The sequence below is a fragment of the Talpa occidentalis genome, unplaced genomic scaffold (assembly GCF_014898055.3).
Source record: "Talpa occidentalis isolate TD23 unplaced genomic scaffold, MPIMG_talOcc4v2.1 talOcc4.11, whole genome shotgun sequence".
NCBI lineage: Eukaryota > Metazoa > Chordata > Mammalia > Eulipotyphla > Talpidae > Talpa > Talpa occidentalis.
Genome location: NW_023601104.1, coordinates 19612151 through 19633561, shown reverse-complemented (window position 1 = coordinate 19633561; position 21411 = coordinate 19612151). Strand labels below are relative to the sequence as shown.

General features: G+C 44.5%; 1 protein-coding gene across 2 annotated transcripts in view; it reads left to right on the top strand.

Annotated features, from left to right (window-relative positions):
• GNB5 (G protein subunit beta 5) overlaps nt 1–13822 on the top strand; it is a 38488-nt gene extending 24666 nt beyond the window's left edge. For both annotated transcript variants that reach the window (XM_037502501.2, XM_054701576.1), the window contains exons 7-11: nt 1693–1784; nt 5176–5224; nt 7298–7394; nt 8235–8401; nt 9647–13822. In XM_037502501.2, coding sequence (XP_037358398.1) covers nt 1693–1784; nt 5176–5224; nt 7298–7394; nt 8235–8401; nt 9647–9658 — 417 coding nt within the window. In that variant the 3' untranslated portion in view covers nt 9659–13822. The remainder of the gene's footprint in view (nt 1–1692; nt 1785–5175; nt 5225–7297; nt 7395–8234; nt 8402–9646) is intronic.
• The last annotated feature ends 7589 nt before the right edge of the window (nt 13823–21411 follow it).

The window sequence follows — 21411 nt, the reverse complement described above, 5'->3', positions numbered from 1 at the left end:
TCTTTGTCTACTGGGGAGAATTTTTGGTGGCACTTCTTGTCAATTCATGGGACTAGACCAGACACTTTTTAGAAGGAGCTGCAGGGGCAGCTGTCCTGCTGCTTGTAACCATGTAGGTGTCTCTCAGCACACCTGTCCCTTTCAGGGGTAGCTCTTTCTACCTGCTTGTGTCTGTGCAAGTGTCCTTTACTCTTGTTTCCCTTTTTGTAATAAACCTGCCCTTTTGCTTATTTAAAAAAAAAAAAAAGGAGCTGCAGGAATTGTCTCAGCTCCTGCAGCCATGGTGGCATTTGGTGGACATTTACAGTGCTGAGCTGGAAGGGTCTCCATCCTGCCACTGACATTTGGGAGTCTACGGGGACCGCTCCTGTGGGAGAGCTGCAATTCAACGTGCATTTCTGCCACATTTAAAAATGTAATTCTTAATAAACTGGCAGACAGTCGGCGTCTGAGAGCAGTAGAGACAGTCACAGGGCTCTGAGCGGGTCCAGCGGTTGCCAAGGTGAGGCAACCCTGTGATGTGATCAGGCCTTTGGGCCAGTGGGACACTCTCCTGCCTCACCCCTGCCAGTGGCCATCCTCCTCCCACCCCGGGACACAGAGAACAGTACTTGACAGGCCACAGAGTATGGAGTAGCACTAGACTCAAGCGCTGTCACTGATGATACCCAAGTCCTATCTGATCTAAATTTCAACCCTACAAATCAGGCAGGACATAAGATAGTAGTCCCCCCCCCCCCGCCCCAGTACAGTACAAGCAGTAGGTGGAAGAGTGAACATGTGTTATGTGAATGGAAGGTGGGTATTCCTGTGGACTGCTGGGGACAAGAACAGAGAACTCATTCATGAAGATGGCACTGAAAATAAAGAAAGAAGCCTCTGTAAGACTTTGAAAGCTAAGAAAGTCGGCCTGAAAGGCATCCATAGCCATAAGAAAAAGAAGATCCACACGTCACCCACCTTTCAGAGGTGCAAGACACTGTGACTCTGAAGGCAACTCAAATATCCTTGGAAGAGCGCCCGCAGGAGAAACACACTTGACCACTGTGCCATCATCAAGATACCCCTGACCCCCAAGTCAACCATGAAGAAGGAGACGACAGAAGCACACTTGTGTTCATGGTGGATGTCAGGGCCAACAACAGCAGAGCAGACAGCCTGTGACAAAGCTCTGTGACCTTGATGTGGCCATCAACACCCTGATCGGGCCTGATGGAGAGAAGGCATATCTTCCACTGGCTCCTGCTGTGATGTTTTTTGGATGTTGCCAACAAAATTGACATCATCTACACTGAATCCAGTTAGCTACTTCTAAATACAATTTCATTCACCATTTAAAAAGAATGGAGAACTAAGCTGTCTCATCTGGTCAGGAGGCAGTGGAGAGAGGATGCTGTTGCCCATACCGTCAGTGACTCTCACAGCTAGAAGACATAAGGGCCCTTTGCTCTACGCCACCCTCATCTCAGTCCTGGGTGCTTTTCTTTCTCCTTGCCACCCCAAAACCTAGTTCTGGCCTTCCACTGACTTTCCTGCTGAGGAAAGTGGCCTTAGGTAAGCTAGTTTCAGAGAAGCATGTTGTTAGCCATTTGCTAGTGGGAAATACACCGTCTCTGATAATAACTGGGCCTCACGCCTGTCTGTGGGCAGTCCTTGCAGAGGCCATCACTCTGGGTAACTTTGCCTTTGCAGGGATGTGACAAGAAAGCCATGGTGTGGGACATGCGCTCCGGCCAGTGCGTGCAGGCCTTTGAAACACACGAATCAGACATCAACAGTGTCCGGTCAGTGAGTAGAAAGTTCATGTTGCCTCTCTGTTTTCCAGTGCTCGTGGCCTGGGGTAATGCTTAGCCTTGAACCACCTCCAGGCTTAGTTACTTCCTTGAGAGAGGCTTCCCCAACAAGAAAGCCTATTTTGTGGTGGAACTGAACAGCATTCCATATCTCTGGAAGAATTTTAATTTAATTAAAATTATTAGAGGAAATTAACATCATCTTCCCTAAATCAAGTCAGTGTTTCTCATCTCATTCATTCATTCATCAAATATTTACTGAGTACTTATGTGATAGACATTCCAGAAATACAGTTGTGAATAGATTGAGAGGTCTCTACTCTCCTGCAGGAGACATACAAGACAAAATACACATAAACAATGTGTGGTTTAATTTAAGATACTACAAGTTCTGTGAATAGTGTGAAACAGGGAGATGGGGCAGGATGGGTTATTTCTCACAAGAATCAGGGATGGCCTCTCTGAGTGGGTGGCATTTAGATTAAGGCCAGACGTGCAAAGCACTAGTGAAGAAACACAAAGGTCAGATAAGGGACCTAACAGAAGGCCAGGAACCCAATGGGGAGTTTTGAGTTGGAGGTTAGCTAACATGGTCTATGTTACCCCTTTCAAAGGTCACTCTGACTATTGTTTGGAGAATATGTTGATGGGGAGCCGGAATAGATTGTGTGACAGCCAACTGGAAGGTAGTTTTATGAGCTCAAAAAAGATAATGGTGGCTGGAACTGTAGAAGACACCGTGGAGACAGAAATGTCAAGAATTGGCAGGGTTTCAGCTTTTACTGTACCTGCAAGCTAGGTTGGGCTGCCAGTTTTCTGGATGCTGATAGAAGACAGGATACTCCTAGGTTAGAGACACAGATTGTTTTACACTAGCTATGGCAGTAGCCAGGCATCAGCATTCTTGTGCTGGTTACCTAAGCCTTCATTCCACAGGGTGACATGAACAGGGCCCCATGATAACCTGCATTTGCCAGGGCTTACTTTATAGGTGTCCTACCCTGAGCTTTGGGAATCCAAATCTTTTATAAGGGACAGCAAGCCAGTCATCATTCACTATGACAGAAAAGACAAGAGGCAGCGCACGCAGGAGGCAGTTGTTGCATGTGGATTCTGGAGCTCTGTGTAGGGCCTGTCAAGTTTGAGATGCCCACAAGACAATCAAGTGGGTCTGTGAACTGGATCCCAACACAGACAGGTCAGGACTTGACGTGTAAATTTGGAAGATGACCCTGTTGAGGCAGTTTATACAGTATAATCACCTAAGAATTTTCATTATACTTGGTGGGAAAGCACTAGACATGTTCTTTTGTTGTTTGATTTTTAAAATTTATTTTCTTAAATCATTATTCATTTTTGTACAATAATTGGTGTCTCCCCCAGATGTAGACCCCATAGTTTTCCTGCTACCCTATCACCTGTGAACCATCATCATAGTTCCTTTTACTCTTCTTCCCCTGTTTTGACCCTTCTCCCTCCCACCCCTTGCTGTATGTCTCAGATCTATAGGCAGCATATATGTGCTCATGTATAAGTGAGTCCATCTAGCATTTATCTTTCTCCTTCTGACTTATTTCACTGAGCATGATCCCTTCTAGCTCCAACCACGTTACTGCAAATGGCATGAGTTTGTCTTTTTTGATTGTTGAGTAATATTCCATTGTATTACCACAAGAATTCCATTCACTTATTTGGTTCCTCTCCATTCCTCTTATAAGTGAAACCATCTGATATTTTTCTTTTTCTTTCTGGCTTATTTCACTGAGCATGATCCCTTCTAGCTCCATCCACGTTGCTGCAAATGGCATGAGTTTGTCTTTTTTGATCACTGAGTAATATGCCATTGTGTATATATACCACAACTTTTTGATCCAGTCATCTGTTTGGGGGCATTTGGGTTGTTTCTGTATCTTGGCTATTGTAAATAGCGGTGCAATAAACAGGAGTGTAGGTTTCCTTTTGAATTAGTGTTTTTGTGTCTTTGGGGTAGATTCGTAAGAGTAGAATTGCTGGATCATATGGTAGGTTCAATTGTAGTGTTTTGAAGAACCTCCACACAGCTTTTCACAGTGGTTGGATCAGTTTGCATTCCCACCAGTAGTGTAAGAGGGTTCCTTTTTCTCCACATTGTCACCAGAATTTGTGTTTACTAGATATGTTCTTAAAAGCAAGAGCAAAAGAAAAACACTTAATTACTTTAGCAGTTAAAAACATGAGAAAGAATTGTTCAGCTCCCTGCACTCAAATGTAGGATAGGGAGAAAAGGAATAGAGACTTTTTGCAAATGCATAGTAAGTACCTAGGAAATTAAAGAAAATCAGTCCAGAAATTACTACAGAGAATAAGTTATTAAGATGCAAGAGACTATAAAGTCACAAAAATAAAATACAGCTTAAAAATGCACATTCACTCATGCTGTATCCTCTACCCTGCATATTCTTCCTTTTGTCCATCAGGCTTGAGCTCAGGAGAAGAGAATGGGACACTACTCATCATCATGGATGAGGGTTGCTTTTTGTTTGGCAAATGGCAACTTCTTTGCATATACACAAAGTCTTAACATTGTCAGTAGGTTTTTGGAAACTGCAACTTTAAGTAAAACAATGTAGGGCCTCCCTTGGTGGCGCAGCGGTTGAGCGCTGGGTTCCGAGGCTGCCCACAGCCTCTGCAGTGCTAGTTCGATCCCCGGCCACCAGCGAGGGTCCCACACACACACACACACACACACACACACACACACACACACACACAAATGTATAATGAAGCCATAGTTTAGTTCAATTTGGGACTGTGATGTTATAATGAAACTTAAAGTGAACAGCTTGACAAAAGGACATTATTCAAGGACAGCTGCTTTACAGTGGGAACATGCACTAGCAACCTCACTTTTTGGATGAGGAAACTAAGGTTGGGCAAGGTGAAGTCACTTGCCAATAAGTATCATGTGTGTGCAGGTCAGTGCAGACACCTGCATGTGGCCCAGTAGATCTGATTCCAGTGTCTGTGTGTAAAACTCTTCTCTTATCCCTGAACTCTGAGCCCCATGTTGGGAATGAGGTCTGTGATCAGGGGTGACAGTGGGTTCGGTGGGAGGATGCTCTGTGGTCAGTGCCTGGTGCAGAGACACACGTTATCTCATTTACTCCTCACCTGCACCCTGTAAGAAGTGTCACTGTCCCCTGTTTTCAGGGGAGAAAACTCGAGGCCAGCGTGCCTGACCCAGAGCCTCCTCCTCTGGCCTCCAGATCAGTGACCCTTCTGTCCTGGAAAAGGAGGTTCTGATACTGAGGATCTAGTGTGGGACAGCCTTCCAAGATGGTTCCGATGGGTACTCGGGATTGGGAATCGCTCTAACTAAAGTGTTTACTTGAACCTTTTGCAGCTACTACCCGAGTGGAGATGCCTTTGCTTCAGGATCAGATGATGCTACGGTATGTTTCTACGTTCTTGAGAGCTCTTCCTATTTGTAAGAGAGAGATGCTGACTTAATTTTATTTTTCAAAAATAACATTTTTTCTTATTACACAAGTACAGAACTTCCTTTACTTATGATGGGATTCCATCTCGATAAACCAGTCATTAGCTGAAAATAGCCTAAGTTGAAAATGCATTTGATGCACCTGGACTACCAAACATGATAACTTAGCCTAGCCCCTTAAATGTGCTCAGAATACTTATGCTCTCATGCTCTGTGGAGTATTGGATGTTTGCTCTAATGGCCTTATGGCTGACTAGGAGCTGCAGCTTTCTGTCACTGCCCTGCATCATTAGAGAGTGTCCTGCCACAGTTTCTACTGAATGAGCATTGCTTCTACATAATGCTCAAAATCATGAGTCAAAATATGGTAAGTTAGGACCACCTGTAATGTAAATTCAGTGAAGAAAACTTGGAGAGAAAATTATATTACCTTAATCACCCTACCCAAAAAAGTCACATGACGCTTTATAATTTGCTTTCTCTACTTAGCAATATATTATGAACATTTTCTCCATGCCAATACATATTTTTCTGTATTATATTTTCTTAATGGCAGAATAGTGTTCATGTTATAGGTGACACCATCACTTACTTGACCAGTTTTCAATTTTTGGACATTTAGGGTTTTTTCAAGAGTTTTTGGTTTTTGTTACAAACACTTCTATAGGTAGATATTTTGGGCAACTTTCTAATTGTTTCCTTAGAATTAATTCTCAGACATGAACTTACTGAGTCAAAATTAGGTCTAGTTTTAAGGTTTTTGATGCTAATTGCCACATCATGTTGACCTATATTTCAAGAGAAAAAACTACTTTCTTGAAGTCTCATAAGATCAAACATCTTATTAAGTAATAGGTTTCATCCTAATTTGCTGCTATGGGAGAAATAACAAGGGAATAGGTTGAGAGTTTTTTGTAATAAAGAAAATTTAATACTTAGATATCTCAAAAATATCTGTGTGTTTGGTGTATATATGTATATATGGGCATAGATTTTGGAAAATTTCTTGCCATAAAAATGATCAAGTTGAAGTCCTTTAGCTCTGAGTGGAATTGTACCCCAATTAAAAAAAGAAAAGGATAAAACACAGACCCTTTACAAGCAATGAATTAAAAAATGGGAAATAAACCCCCAAAGATGTTTTCAAAGTCACCTGTAATCAAGGAAATGCAGGGTTAAGTAATCAGATGCTCACTGGTATCTTGGATTAGCAAAGAAATGCCAGTGGCCGAGGTGGTGCTATAAAAGAATCCTGGGGTCAGACTGCTGCTGCTGCTGTCTGAGGCAGTTTTGGATTATGTGCTAAGAGTCTTCAAGCCCCTTTAAGCCCAACATACTACTTCTTTGATCCAGTCATGTTGTCCTAAAAACAATTCTAAGGATTCTGTTCCCTAGCTTTTCTAAAGACAATACCAGAGATAGATACATTTTTATATAAATAATGGTCTCCATAATTTTAATTAAAAAAGAAAAAAAACAGACACAGAACACTCAACAGTGTGGCTAAATAGGTCCTGATAAATCCTCAGGAGGAAAACTCAACAGCCATGTTAATTATGGTTCTTTTTTTTAAGGTTATTTAACAATATGAGAAAAGGCTCATAACATATTAATAGAAGTAATAGTGAAATAGTAACCCCATTTAAACACATACATTAAAAAAGAATTAGACTGAAGAAAAATGTCAGTAAGCACCCCTAGGATTTGGGATGACTTATTTTCTTCTTCATTTCTGTGTTTTTCTGAATTTTCAACAAAGAGTGTGTATCCTTTATCAGAAAGAAAAAGAGGGAATTTCAGATTTGAAATCCTGTGTGTTTGCTGTGTCTTTGACCCTCCACTGATCCATGGAGATAAGGGTTCTGGATTAAGGGGTGAATACTAGGAGAGACAACTAAAGAGTTTTCCACTTAGCCCTCTAACTACACAAGCCACCAGCACATCTTGCTGTGCCCATAACTTTGTAGTCTTCACTTCTCCAAACTGGAGCCAGAAGTAAGTGCTTGTTTCTGTGTTTGCACCCCAGTGTCGTCTTTATGACCTCCGGGCAGACAGGGAGGTCGCCATCTATTCCAAAGAGAGTATCATATTTGGAGCATCCAGCGTGGACTTCTCCCTCAGTGGTAAGATTTTCCCTTAGAAACTTTCCCAGGACTGTCAACCAGGACCCAGATGAAAGCAGCTCTCCATCAAGCTCCCCCTCAGCTGAACTTCTGTGGGCCCATGTGCTAAGTCATCATTTTCGGCAGGTTTCCTCACCGAGCTTCTTGATCCTTCCTCTTTGGCCTATCCTCAGTGACTTCCCTCTGTCTCCCGGGCTGCATCTACTTCTGCGGTACCTTTTAGATAGTTCCCTCCCAGTTTCCTTGCTCCCCTTATCCAAAAAACGGACCCTTTTTAGCAGTAGAGGGGGTGAGGAAAGAGACTCTTCATCAATGCCCTGGAGCTCATGGCACCTCTGCCCTCACAGTGGGGAGCTGCTGGTGAAGGTTGAGGTGACATTGACAGGACATGTCACTGGACCATTCACTTTCCCCAGACACACCCCCTGTTCTGCACCTGTGCTTCTGTCTGCAAGCTGCCAAGGCTGCCAGCCCATCTTTTCCCTCCCCTCTCTGCACATCCAACTCCTACTTAGCCCTCAAGGGCCAATTCCAGTGTTGCCTGCTCTGCAGTGTCCTCCTTGACTCCCCCCTCTTGTGTGACAGAACACCTTATACATGTCTAAGCACTTCATTTTTACCATATGGTGCTACAATGATGAATATGTCTGCTTCCCCACCACCACCCTCCCCAGGGATTAGTGACTGTGTTTTCTCTTTTTTGACTCCTCAGGGCTAAGCACATCACCTGGCACTAAATCACTATTTAATGAATGAATGAATGAGTGAATGAATGAATGACAGTCATGAAAAGAAAAATAGGAAGGAACTGGTTTACTAACCATCATATCCTGTTTTAAGGTCGCTTACTGTTTGCTGGATACAATGATTACACCATCAACGTCTGGGATGTTCTTAAGGGGTCTCGAGTCTCCATCCTGTTTGGCCATGAAAACCGAGTTAGTACTCTACGTGTTTCCCCTGATGGGACTGCCTTCTGCTCGGGATCATGGGATCATACCCTCAGAGTAAGAAGTTCTTCTGTTTTACACTGTGCGAGAGGAAGAGTGAATGTCCTTTCAGAGAGCCGAGGGATCAGAGTAAACTGGGATGGGCTGAGTCAGCCAAAGAGAACTCTGATGGCAGCTCTGCCCGGAGCTGCAGAAGGGCTGAGTTACCTGGGGAGGTAGTAAGTCCCCCATCAATGCAAGTGATCAAGCATCAGTTATACAACAATACATCAGCACACAGATGAGACAGTAGTTGGGTTAGGAAAGCCACAAGGTTCTTTTGATCCTAAATGTCTGATACTTCTGCTTCTACTCTCACAAATCAGTATTGCCAGTGTCACCTCTCAGTAGTGCGGGATTCTTATTCTCTGGTCACAGAGTCCCTCAGTACCCAAAAAGGGACTTTGGAGGTCCACAGAGCTTCTGAAATTATATGCCAAATTGTGTGTGTGTGCGCATTCTACCGGGAAAAAAAGTGTCCTTACTAGCTTGGGTCAGATGCTCAAAGAATTCCACAATCTTGTCAAATGTTGGCTCCCCAGAAATGGCAACAAAATAGCCTGTTCATGAAAGAAAACTAAATGAATTGCCTACTGTGGTGTGGAAGATCAGAAACTTGACATAGGTGGCATCTCAGAAGGGGAGTGCAAAGGCTGATATTCATGAGGTTGGGAGGGGCAGGTTTATGGGAGGTCTTTTGATGGAGGGAATTAAGTTTTGACATATTTGTGGCATCATAGTTTAAGGATGGAAGGAGAGAGAGGATTTCAAAGACAGTCTTGAAAAGTAACTGGTCATTTGATGCTCTAGATTGTCCTGAGAAATGAGTGCTTTTCAAAAGGGCAGTTGAATAGTCTAGTCTTAGGATAAATAGAACTTTTGCGATGTTTTTGAAAGAAACCAAAGTTAATTGTGACTTCCTTTCCCCAGACATGAGTTTCCTAAATCAGTAAAGTCGTGTGAATGTGCCCCAGGAGCTGTGTGAGTACAGCTGGTCTCAGCACTTGGTCTAAACGTGACTAGTTCCTGGTAGAGGGGCCGCTGACACCCTGCAGACCACTGAGTGAGGAAGAGGAGGATCTGGTACGAAGAAGGACCTTTGAGTTGCTAGGAGTAAAGTGTTACCCTTCCCAGACATGTCAGTGCTGTGTTTTGGGTGGAGACGTGTATGTGTGTGGGGTGGACTGATTTTACCTTTTCAAATTCAAGTCTTATAAGCTGCTAACCATGAAGGCACTAAAAATTTTCTGCTTGCCTTTGCAGGTCTGGGCTTAATCATCTTCTCACAATGCACACATAGATACCTAGGCATAGAATTTGAAATCATCACATTAATCATCTTATTTCTAGAGTATCTGAGGGCTTTGTTGCAACTCTAAGGGAGCAACTCCAAGACTGAGAGTTGACAGTGTCTCCAGTATTACCATTAAGGATTCCTGTGTGAGCACCAGCACCCGAAGAACACCTGCAAGTGAAGTGTTTTTTCATTTTGAGCACTTTTTAAAATGTATTTATGTTTAAGGTTATTGTAATAATACTCTGTTCCCAACAGAATTTAGCATTTTATAGATTGCATATTATTTCCTTGAGTCAAATTTGGTTTTGGAGCACTTTAAAATCTGATTTTTCTTAACGTGCGTGTGACTTTTGGAGCCTTCCTTTAGACGTGCTAATGTTAATGGACGATATGAGAAGGACTGTGTTAAGCAGTCTGTTAAGATTCCAAATCCAAATGTAATTAGACCAAATCACTTTATAAAAAAAGTTTTTATTGTAAAAGAATCTTTTTCAGTCTCAGATCCTATCATCTTTTTTGAGATCAAACATTTTCATCTATGTGGCCTGTTACGGACAGAGAGGTGCATAAAATGGACAGGATGCCTGATGTATGATTTGTTATCTATCACTGTGTCACTTGGGCAGAAAATTTTCTTTCCTTTGAAGGAAAAGCTGAATGTTGTTTGTGTGCCATTGCTTCTCAGAGCGACCAGAATCTTTCTGTGTAAGAACACGAGACAGTAAACTTACTGGAAAACCTGACTATAGTATTAGCTGTATTAGGATTAGTCGTATCCACTCAGGCTAAAGTGGATCTTGCCCATGTAAACCACACTCATATTTATTGCACTGCAAGTGTAATTACATATATAAATTGACAGGTCTGAGATGATAATGCCTTTGCTTCTCTTATGTTGAGAAAAATATAACAAAAATATATTGTCTTTATTTGAGATTCAACGATTCCTTTTGGAAAATACAAGTGTGTTTGCTTCAGGGTCCCTTCCCCGCCCCCTTTTTTTTTTAAGGTGTAAGGGCTTATTCTTTATGTTAGAAAACTCATTCAGAAAGATGGTATGCATTGCTTGGGGAAATAAAAGATCACCTCAGACCAAAAATCACTCCTGGGTGAAGCTTGCCCTCTGGTGGCCTGGGGTTCGGGTGGCCAGGCTTGTGGCCCAGGGGCTGTGTGTGCCGAGGCCCCTGGATCCTCCCTTCTCCGCTCTAGTTCCTGCTCCAACCCAGCCCATTTTCTGGTGGTAATTATGTCTTTGCAGGCCCAGCCCCAGGCTGCTCCTCAGAAAGGCCCTTCCAGAGTTAGAGCCACACACACAGCCCTCAGACTTGCCTGGGCCTGGGGGTTAGTTCCAGCTCAACCCCCACAATTACTTGTTCGGGCATTGTAATGAGCCAATCAGTCAAAAATCAGCCAGGCCAACTCTTCCATCAACTCTTTCAAATATTCAGTCATTTGCCAAGGAAACATTTACTGAGGTCCTTACACAGCAGGCGTTGGACTAGAGAAAGAAATATAAGAGCCCCTGCTTTCCCCTAAAGATCCCAGACTGAGGGAGGGAGCATGGTGCAGAGGGACCATTTTTCCCACACGGCCCCCACTCTCCCAATGTGTTACAGTCTGGGCAGGGTATCCAAGAAGTAGGCGGAGCCTACCAGCTACCGAAGAGATCAGGCCCCAGAGTGTATCCCATGGAATTCCTGACCTCCCAGAATGTTCCAGAGGTTGTTCCTGGTCTCCTAGTTATGGCTGTCCCGTTCTCCCACGGGACCTTTTCGTGTCTCTACACTCTGACCTGGGCTTCCCAGAAGTAAAGGAAGACAGGGTAGGGGAATGTTACGTAGATTCAGAGAAAGCACAAAGTTCTGTGCTTGCCAAGAAGAGCATCTTCAGTTTACACGCAAAATAGCCCATAACTTTCCAATCATAAAAGTGACTTTCAGTGTCCTCAGAAAATATTCCATACAACACTCACTCCCACAGGCTGTAAATCATCTCTCCTGTAAGTATTTAATTTCACAGCACGTGTTGTTCAGTAGTCATTGATGAAATATTTGATTGGGAAACTCAGGGGTGTAAACTCCAGGTAATAAATTATATTTTGCATATTGAACAAAATGCTGAGTTTTTAAATCAGTTTTTTCTTTCTTTTTTTTTTAAGAGGACCAAACCAATTATGAAGGGGAAAAAATAGATATACCCCCAGGTGTACAGCTCCCTTCCCAGCCCAAGAAGAGGAGGATTATGCAGGAAGGGGGCCAGATAAGGAGGCATGCAGCAGCAGGTGTTTGTGAGAAATGTTTGTGAACCTCTTGGCCAGCCTCTAAAAATGGGTTTCTGCTCCCTTAGAACGTGCAGAAGCAGAGACCCCATGTCCACTTCTCTCTCCCCACTCCTTGACTTCCTCCACATTCTTCCCTAGGCTGTAAGTGGCTTAAAAGCAGCACAAGGTTGTAACGGCCTTTGCATCCTGGGCTCTCATTGCTTGGCCAGCTGGGTAGAAGGTGTCCCTGCTGACATGCGGACTCATCTGTATGTCAGAGGGGACAATGGTGCAAAGGATGCACACCTAAGTTCAGACCCAGCTCTTTTGCATGATGGGATAGAGTATAATGTCTAAATTTCTCCCAGCCTCAATTTCCTCATCTATGATATGGTACAGCACTAGAGTATGTAAGGACTGGAGCCTGGCTAGAGCTAGGCTGGCCTTTAGAGCTGGGAAGTTTCCACTCTGGGCTGATGATGGCCAGTTCTGACATAATGTTTATGTCATTGTAAAAAGTTTATAGACCCTCTAGTGAGGAGATAGAATCAGAACAATGCTCTGGCTTATTTAGCTCTAAGCAAATAGGAACTACTCAATGTAAGTATAGTGTGAACATTTATGTGAAGACTGTGATGAAGGACATGACCATATTTAAACCCAAGGTTATCTAAAGGTAAGCTGGATGCTTACCTTTGTCATAAGACAGGAATCATGAAGCAGGTCCTTGTTTCCAACCTATCTGTGCTCTACAATAACTGGCAGCCTCCCATTTCTAGGTAGACCCAAGGGAAATGGAAAAAAGCCACCAAAGTGCCCACCAATAGAAGGCTGGATCAAGAAGATGTGGCATAGCCACACACTGGAATACCATTCAGCCATAAAGACAGGTGAAATGTCACCATTTACAGCAACATGGAAGTAGCTCAAAGGAATTATATGTAGCAGAGCAAGTCAGATAAAAATATATACTGGAAAACTTCACATACATGAGCAAAATAAGGAATCAAAGTTGGGTGAGCTGACAAAGAAAAATAATTATAAATTATTTTCATACACTAGGACTTTGGTACCAAAAAGAAGGTTCTGCCCTTTAGTGGGAGGGCAGGGGAGAAAGGACCAACGGGGAAGGTGATGGAGGGAATGGCTTTGCTGAGTGTGCATGAGGGGCATTTGGGGATAGAAGTGGGCATATAATTATAATACATGCTAACATTTTTACCACTATGATAATCCAGTTATTCTTCAGAGAATTTTGTATAAATTTGCTCATTAAGTTCTTACAACATACCGGAGAGATATATTTAATTGTAATGATCTTTTTATAGATTTGGAAACAAGGAAAAAGTTTCATAATGTGAAAGGAAAGCAAATATGTTTACACAGAAATTTGCACATTAACATTCACAGCAGTCCAAAGTGGAACAACTCAAATGATGATGCATAAGCAAATGTGGTCTGTCCATACAATGGAATATTACATGGCCCTAAAAAGTAATGAAATACTGATTCATGCTGCAACACAAATGAATGTTGGGAATGTTATGTTCAGTGAAAGAAAGCAGATACAAAGGACCACATAGTGTATGATTCCGTGATATGAATATTCTAGAATAGGTAAGTCCATTGATACAGAAAGAAAATTATGGTTACTTAGTGCTAGGGAGGGGCTGAGTGGGGTATGACTAGTGGATATGGGTTTCCTTTGAGGTAGTGGAATTTAATTTGTTGTAGTGGGCAAACAACTCTGAATATACTATAAACCACTGAAGTATGTATTTTAAAAGGGTGCATTTTATGGCCTGTTAATTATGTCATAATAAAGCTGATAAAAATATATATGGAAAAAGTAGTGGCAATAAGTCTCTAACTATGTTGAGTATTTAAAAAGAATAAACTCTGGAAGGGATTCTCCTGAGTGAAGTGAGCCAAAGGATGGTGAAGTGAAACTGGGTGGTTTACTTACATGTGGACTATAGAGAAACCAAACAAAGGAACAGACAAAGACAAACTTAAAATTCATCCTTGAAAGCAGAAAGCAGCCCAGAGATCTGAGGCATGGCGCGGGGGGACAGTGGACTATGGTGGAGGACTACAGGGACTTTGGCGGTAGAAAAACTATAGTCACCACATCTGAGGGGAGAAATGCTATATTGTAAAAAAAAAAAAAAAACAAGGATGGATAGCAATGATGTCATCAGTAAAAAAATCATTGAAACATAAAGGTAAGGCTTACTGGAGTGGCAGGAACGGGCCACAGTGCAGGTTTTCTGATCCAGCAGACCGGGTGAAGGAGGAGTCAGAGCCCTCAGTGGCTTTTGCAGGTCTTTTATTTAGATTTACCAGGTACACAGCAGGCAGGGATGCTGGGGGGCCGGGAGGCTGGCAGGCCTCCCAGTCCCCAGCAAGTCTTCACTCTGTCTGGGTTCTCCGGCCTTCTCTCGTGTTCTCTCTGCTCTCCTGCTTCCATTCATTCTTAGTTTCTGCTGGCGTCCCCGTGACGCCACCCTTATAAACTCAGTCTCTCAGCCCAGGTGTACCCACTTCAGGTGCCCACCATCAGGCATGCATTCAGGACCGCAGGGATTCATCATCAATCCTGATGGCGGGAGGGCAGAAAAGCCTGATACTTTACTTACCCTACAGTCAGGCACTGTGCTAAGCACTTTTCATACCCCAACGTATAATCGTCGTAACAGTCCTTTGAGGCAGTTTATATAGCCAGACTTTAGTGGTGCAGGGGTGGGAGGGTAGGTCAAGGCTAGGGGAGTTGAATAACTTCCTCATGGCTGCACAGCTTCTAAGTGGCCTTGCCAGGATTTTAACCAAGTCTGACTGCAAAATCTGTCCTTGCACCATGTAGGCTAGAAAGTGTGTGTGGAGGTTGATACTCACATGTGTTTTCGTTCAGCTGATAATTATTAACAGTTAACCATTGACTGAGCCAAAGGCTTTACCACTCTGCTCCTAAACTACTCCAAATCTAAGAAAAAATTGTGTGCTCGCTGCTAACATGCAACTTTCAAAAAAAAAAAAAACTCACTTGTAAATAAAACACGAACATATACCAAAGCACTTATTGACTCATTCATTAATGAGGCAACCATAAGATATCAAAACTGATTCAAATGTAAACTTGATGTAAGAAATTGATAGTCTTTTAACACAATTCATTTGGCTCACTATAAAGCAGTCATCTGTGTGGGAAGGTCAGGCGGTTGGCAGCAGTGCCAGCCTTTGTAGGGAAAAATCTCTTGCTGCTCCTTTCTCTCGCCCTGCTGCCACAGCCTCTTTGCTCAGTGGCCCATAGAGCAAACTCTACAGCAACTGGGTGAAAAAAACGGACACCCACTGGGCACAGAATGTTGTCAAGCTGATTTATGAAGAGCCTCCACTACAGTAACTGCCCTTCGGGACAAGGTTACCTTCGCCGTCTGTGCTCACGCAGAGGGCTCCAGCCAGGGTTTCCTCCTCACCAACATTGTAGTCCTGGTTCTTTCAAGGCCCTGAATGTTTCCAGCCAAATCGTCCACAGCTGTGGTGCATCCCTGTAAATATTCGCTGCAGTCCGGTCTTGTCCCGTCTCACTCCAGACATAGTAGATGATCAAATAGTCTGCTATGCTTGGTGTTCTGCTCTTTGGGAGGATTTTCCTTCACCTTCTTCCCAATCATCCCTGAGTGTGGCTGTATTACCGTTTACCTGTGATACCAGAATGCAACACAGAGCCATCAGAGTCCAGGCTTGAGTTTCCTCCATCAGTCAATTGTCATACATAACCCCCTGGAGGCCTGACACACAAGGAGGGAAGAGACAAAGCAACAGTGTTCCTGGAGCCTGGACTACCTGTTCATGCAATTTGTGCCAGGTAGACCTGCCGAGCTGAGTCTCCTTTAGCACTTCCATGTGATGACAGATTGCTACGGTGCATGCTGCCTTACAACTAGGCAGATCAGATACCACCCATATCCTGGTGAGAGTGCAAGCTGCCTGCTCAAAGGGACTATGGTGAAGGTTCACCCGTGATTTATGGGAGCTACACCTGAGGGGAGAAATCAACTAGTGTACCATAATGAACAATGTAAGAAAGTTTAATCAATAAAAAAATAGTTTGTTACCCTAAGCGGGGAAAGGAGCACTAATTATAAGTAGGACTGCAGTGGTGAGGACCTGGCCAGTTAAAAGGTAAAGAGAAGGCTAAACAAATACAGGAGTGGAAGCTGTAAGAGACAGCCACCACCCTAGAGCTGAACAGCCCCTCAACCTCTACCTCAGTGACAAACCCCCGTGATGGCCCTTTCTCTGTCCCTCCGGGAATCTGGAGGATCCTCGAGAGCAGGGTCCATGTGTCCATGGTATTGCCAGTGCTGGAACAGGGAGGCCTCGCATGGCCAAGGCTCTGAGTAAGCCTTGGGTGAAAGAATGCCGCCAGCACTGAAGCTCTGACAGCCGCAGGAGAATGAGCCTGCTTCCTGGCACAGGTGCCAGACCGAAGCCAGGGGTGTCCAGACCAAAGACAGGGGTGTCCAGCACACACCCGGATGCTCCTTTCAGTGCAGAGACCCCGGCGATCCTCAAGGAACCGCCCGCGGAGGGCTGTGTGCAGCCTTTGCCAGCCTCTCCTTCCGAGGAGACAGAAGTTTAACCCAGCCTCCGGAGCAGCCCCCTCCGTTAGTGCCCAGACCGAGAGCCACACAACCTGGATCCCGCTCCGCGCCCACGGCCAAGCGAGCGCGCGCCCCCAGCCTCGCCGGCCCAGCGGCCGCAGCAGGTGCGCGCGGGACGCGCATCAGGGCCCCCTCTCGCGTGGGCCGCATCCCGGGGCGGGGCGGGGCTTCGCGGCCCCTCCCAGGACCGAGGGGCGACCCGGCTTATAAATGAGGGTCGGGTGGGCGAGCCGAGGCGGGCGAGCGCCTAGAGCGGCTGCAGACCCACTGCCCGGAGTGTTGCGCCGCGAGCCCGCCTGGCGCCCCGCGCGCCCCGACACCGCAGCACGCGCTGCGCTACTTAGGGGCCCCCCAGGCTGCTCCGGAGACCGCGTGGAGCTGGCGGAGCGTGGCTAGGACCCGACTCTCCGAACGCCGCGGCCCCGGCTGGCACCGCGTGGCGAGGGTCGTGACTTTGGCAGGGCCGCCGCCGGCTGGAGGCGCCCAGGGTGGGGTGAGCTCGGCGGGGCTGGGGCGCGAGGGGGTGGAGGTCCCCGGGGACCCCGGGCGGGACGGGACGCGCAGCCCCAGGGGCGCTCGCGCGGCCAGCACGGGGAGGGACCCGCGGCGCCAAGCCCTCGAGGGCTTTTCGGCCGGATGGCAAGGTTGGTGTGGCGCGCGAGCTCTCTCCTCTCTCGGGGGAGCCAGACCGACAGGGCGCGGCCTTGCGGGGTGCGCGCGTGAACCGGGTTTGCAGCAGCAGCACGTGGCGTTCGCGTGGGTTTGCACGCTTTTCACTTGCTGTTGGCATTTTAGGATGCGCCCATTTCAGGTCATGGCAGCGCGCGCTTGTGGAACCCCCCACGCTGATGAAGTCCGCAGTGGTTGGTCACTCTGGCCAGGTGGGTTCGCGCGCCTCTTCCTCTTAAACGCACCGCTGGAGAAATTTAAGATTCCTTGAGCCCACAGCTGTGCAGGGCGGAGAATGACAGCCTAAAACGTGCAAAGGGAAAAGCCTCCTCTTGTCCAGTCCACACACCTCTCAGGAAAAGCCCGGGCGGGAGGTGTTGGGTGTGTGCCTGCTGAGGTGCCTTAATGTCGAATCCCTGCACCTAGCCCTGGAGCGGGAGGTGCAGGCGCCCTGGCTTGCAGCTGCAGGTTGTTGATTTGTGTTTTAGGGTAAAGGGTCGGCGCTTGGCCTGCAGCTACTAAATGCAATTAAAAGGCTCCCCATCCTTCAGGAAGCCGGTAGCAAGCCTCTTGGATTCTGAGCTAGACCCATTTCTTTATTCTCTTCCTCACTTGAGCTGAATCCATGACTTCGGTGACCCAGGTTACAGAATAAATGAAGCCAAATGACTTAAACCAGCGATTCAAAAAATATGAGGAACTGGGGAAGATGCAGGAAATGTATTTTTTTTTAAGATTGATTTATTTTTATACAAGGGCTGGGGTACAGGCAGGAGGCAAGGGAGGGTGAGAGGATTCACCAGAGACAGAGCAGGGAACAGAACAGGCAGATCTGACTGAAATACACTGCTGAGGGGAGCAGGGGGCGAGAGAGGAGAGGTCTGCTGTGCCATGTGGGATTCTCACTTGCTGGCCAGGATGGAACCTGCAGTGCAGAGGCTGCGGACAGCTTCAGAGTGTGGCACTCAACTGCCTGTGCCACCAGGGAGGCCCAGTTTTTGAGATTTTTCAAATAACGTAATGCCTGTTTGTTGCTATAAACTTTCCTCTTGAAATTCTGCATCCCACAAATTTTGATGCATTCTATTTTCACTTTAATTTTGAGAATTTATTTCCCTTTTGATTTCTACATTTATCAGGGATATTGGTCTGTAGAGTGTGTGTGTATGTGTGTGTGATGTCTTTGCTTTTGTTATAAGAGGAATGTTGACCTCATAGAATGTGTTTGGGGAACTTGAGAATAGATATTAGTTTGAAGACTGGCTAGAACTCACTTGTGAAATCATCTGGTCCTAAGCTTCTGTTTTGGGAGGAGACTTCTGATTACTGTTTCAGTTTCCTTGCTTGTAGTTGGTTTGTTTGTTTCCTACTCCTGACCTGGTGTTCAAAAGTTGATTGCTTGTAATAATTTGTAAAAATAAGCTTCAATGTTTATTATCTGTTCATTAATTTTATTTCTCAGATAATTCCTTTGTTCTTTTGCATTCTCTTGTATTCCTTTGATCAGCATTTTATTTTCTTCAATTTCTTTAAATTTCTTTAATAACAATTTTGAACTTTGTATCTGATAAGAAGATAGTCTTCCATGTCTTTGTGGCTGCATTCTATAGGGTTGTTCTTGTGGTAACATAGACCATGCAGGTCTTAAAGTGCCTCGTATTTTATTTTATTTTTTTGTCTTACGGTTTTGCAACTTTAGATTTCTCTGTCTTTTAAAAGTATCTGCATCAGTATCTTGAGAAAGCTGTGGCTTTAAGTGATTTTTTAATTTTTGGCCTCTGACAGCTTCCATAGCCTTTCAGTGATAGGATCTTCTAGCAGCTGAGTACATAAGAGGGGAATGGCCCTGTAGGGGTCCAGCCATTGCCATGGAGTAGGTGACACTAGCTCATGTTTGGGGCACTGCCCATCTTTCCTCTGGGGTTCCAGACCTGCGTCTCTGCAGTCTGAATGCTCTAGTGAATTTCACGAGGTCAGTACCAGTCCAGAGGAGAGGGGAGGGTGAGCCAACCTAGTGCACTGTTGTTTTCACTAGGGAGCCTGCCTGCAGGGAGCACAGGAGCTCATCTGCACACACTTCGCTCAGCCAAGTGTGCCTTGGCATCATTCACCTCTCCGCTTTTCCAGGGCCACAGGCTGAGCAACAGTTCTGCAGTTGAGCGGTAGTTTCCTCACAGACCACAGCCTCCAGGCATTTATCTCTACCAACCTCTTGTTAATAGAGCTTGAATCTATGGGCCTTCCTTGGTGGCGCAGTGGTTGAGTGCTGGGCTGCAAAGCTGCCCTCAGCCTCTGAAGCGCCATCCCTGGCCACAGGCAAGAGTCCCACATGGCGCAACAGACCTCTCCTGCCGCCTGCTGCTCCCCTGTTCCCCTCAGCAGTTTATTTAATCGGTCTGCCTGTTCTGCTCCCCGCTCTGGCTCTGGTGAATTCTCTCACCCTCTGGCACTTCTGACTGTACCCAGTGCTTGTATAAATAAATAAATCTTTAAAAAAAAAAAATAGAGCATGAATCTCTTGACTCTTTATTGTAACATGCTGGTCTCTCATTTGCTAGGATTGTGTTGCGGTTGTTTTAATATATCAGTCAGAAATATTGACCTGGAATTTACTTTTTGGGATGTTCTTGTATGGTTTTGGCATCAGGGTAATGCTAACGTCATAGAAGGAATTTGGAAGCATTCTGCCTTTTCAGTTTTTTGGAAGAGTTTGAAAAAGATAGATATCAGGTCTTCTTTGAATGTTTTGTAGCTTTCAATATTAAAGCCACGGGGCCCTGTATTGTAGGGTTTGGGGGAGGCTTTTAGTTTCTCTCCTTGATAGTTACTGTTCTATCCAGATCTCTATTTCTTCCTGATTTTTTTTTTTTTCCAGAATGATTCAATTTTGGATGGTAGTGTGAGTCTAAGTCGTTAAGGCCCTTTATATTTTTGTAGTATCTGTTGTAACTTCTTTCATTTCTGATTTTATTTGCACTTTCACTTTTTTCTTCATGCCTCTTTCTAGCGTTTTGTCGGTTTTGTTTGCCTTCCATGGTTTCATTGATCTTTTTGGTCTCTTATTTCCTTTATTTTCTTCTAGTGGCTTTGGGCTTTACTTGTTCTTTTCCTGTTTAGGTGAAAGGTTAGATTGTTTACTTGAGATTTTTACTGTTTCGTAGGCCAGTGTTGCTATGACCATCCCTCGTACTACAGCTTTCATTAAAATACTGATGGTCTCACTCATAGCAGGAATTTAGAAAACCTAAATAAGGGACCAGGAAAAAGACTAATTATAATAAAGTAAAAATCAAAATCAACAAGTAACTATAAACCAGAGACACAGGGTGGGGGGGGGAGGCGGGAGTAGGATCAAAACAAGGGGGGTAGGAATTGTATGGGGACTATGACCATGATGAAAATGCACACATTGTGCAAAAATGAAAAATGATGCAAAAAATATATAAAATCAAAATAATAAAAAATAGAAATAACAATAACAATAATTTACATATAAAGAGTTCTTAATAAAAAAGGAATCTCTTAAAAGATTTTATGTTTCTGGATTGTTTCTGTTTCTTCTCAGTTGTCCAATTAGTTGGCATATATTCATAGTAGTCTTTTTTGATCCTTTGTATTTCCATGTTGTCAATTTTTACTTCTTTCACTTAAGATTTTAAGCCCTCTCTTATTTTCTTAGTGAGTCAAGCTTAGGGTTCATCAGTTTTGGTTATTTTTTCAAAGAACCATCCCTTGGTTTTATCTTTTCTGCTGTCTCTCTAGTGTATATTGCATTTATTTTCACTCTGATCTTTATTATTTTCTTCTACTGACTTTGTTTTCATTTGTTCTTTACTTTTTCTTTGTTCCTTTGTTTTATGTATTGTGTACAACGATATATAGGTTCCAATATTACATTTCTCTCCATGCCCAACACCAACTGTCCTGTCACCATCCACCATCCAGTAGGCCTGTTCTGCTCACTCCCTTCCCCCTCTGATCGTCAACATTCTGTGGCCTAGTCTGAAGACTTGTTCCTTTATATTCCAAAAGTGAGTAACATCAGACTGTTTTTCTCAGTCTGACTTATTTCATGTAGCATGATCCCCTCAAGTTCTACTTATGTTGTCACAAATAGCAAAATTTCATCATTTTT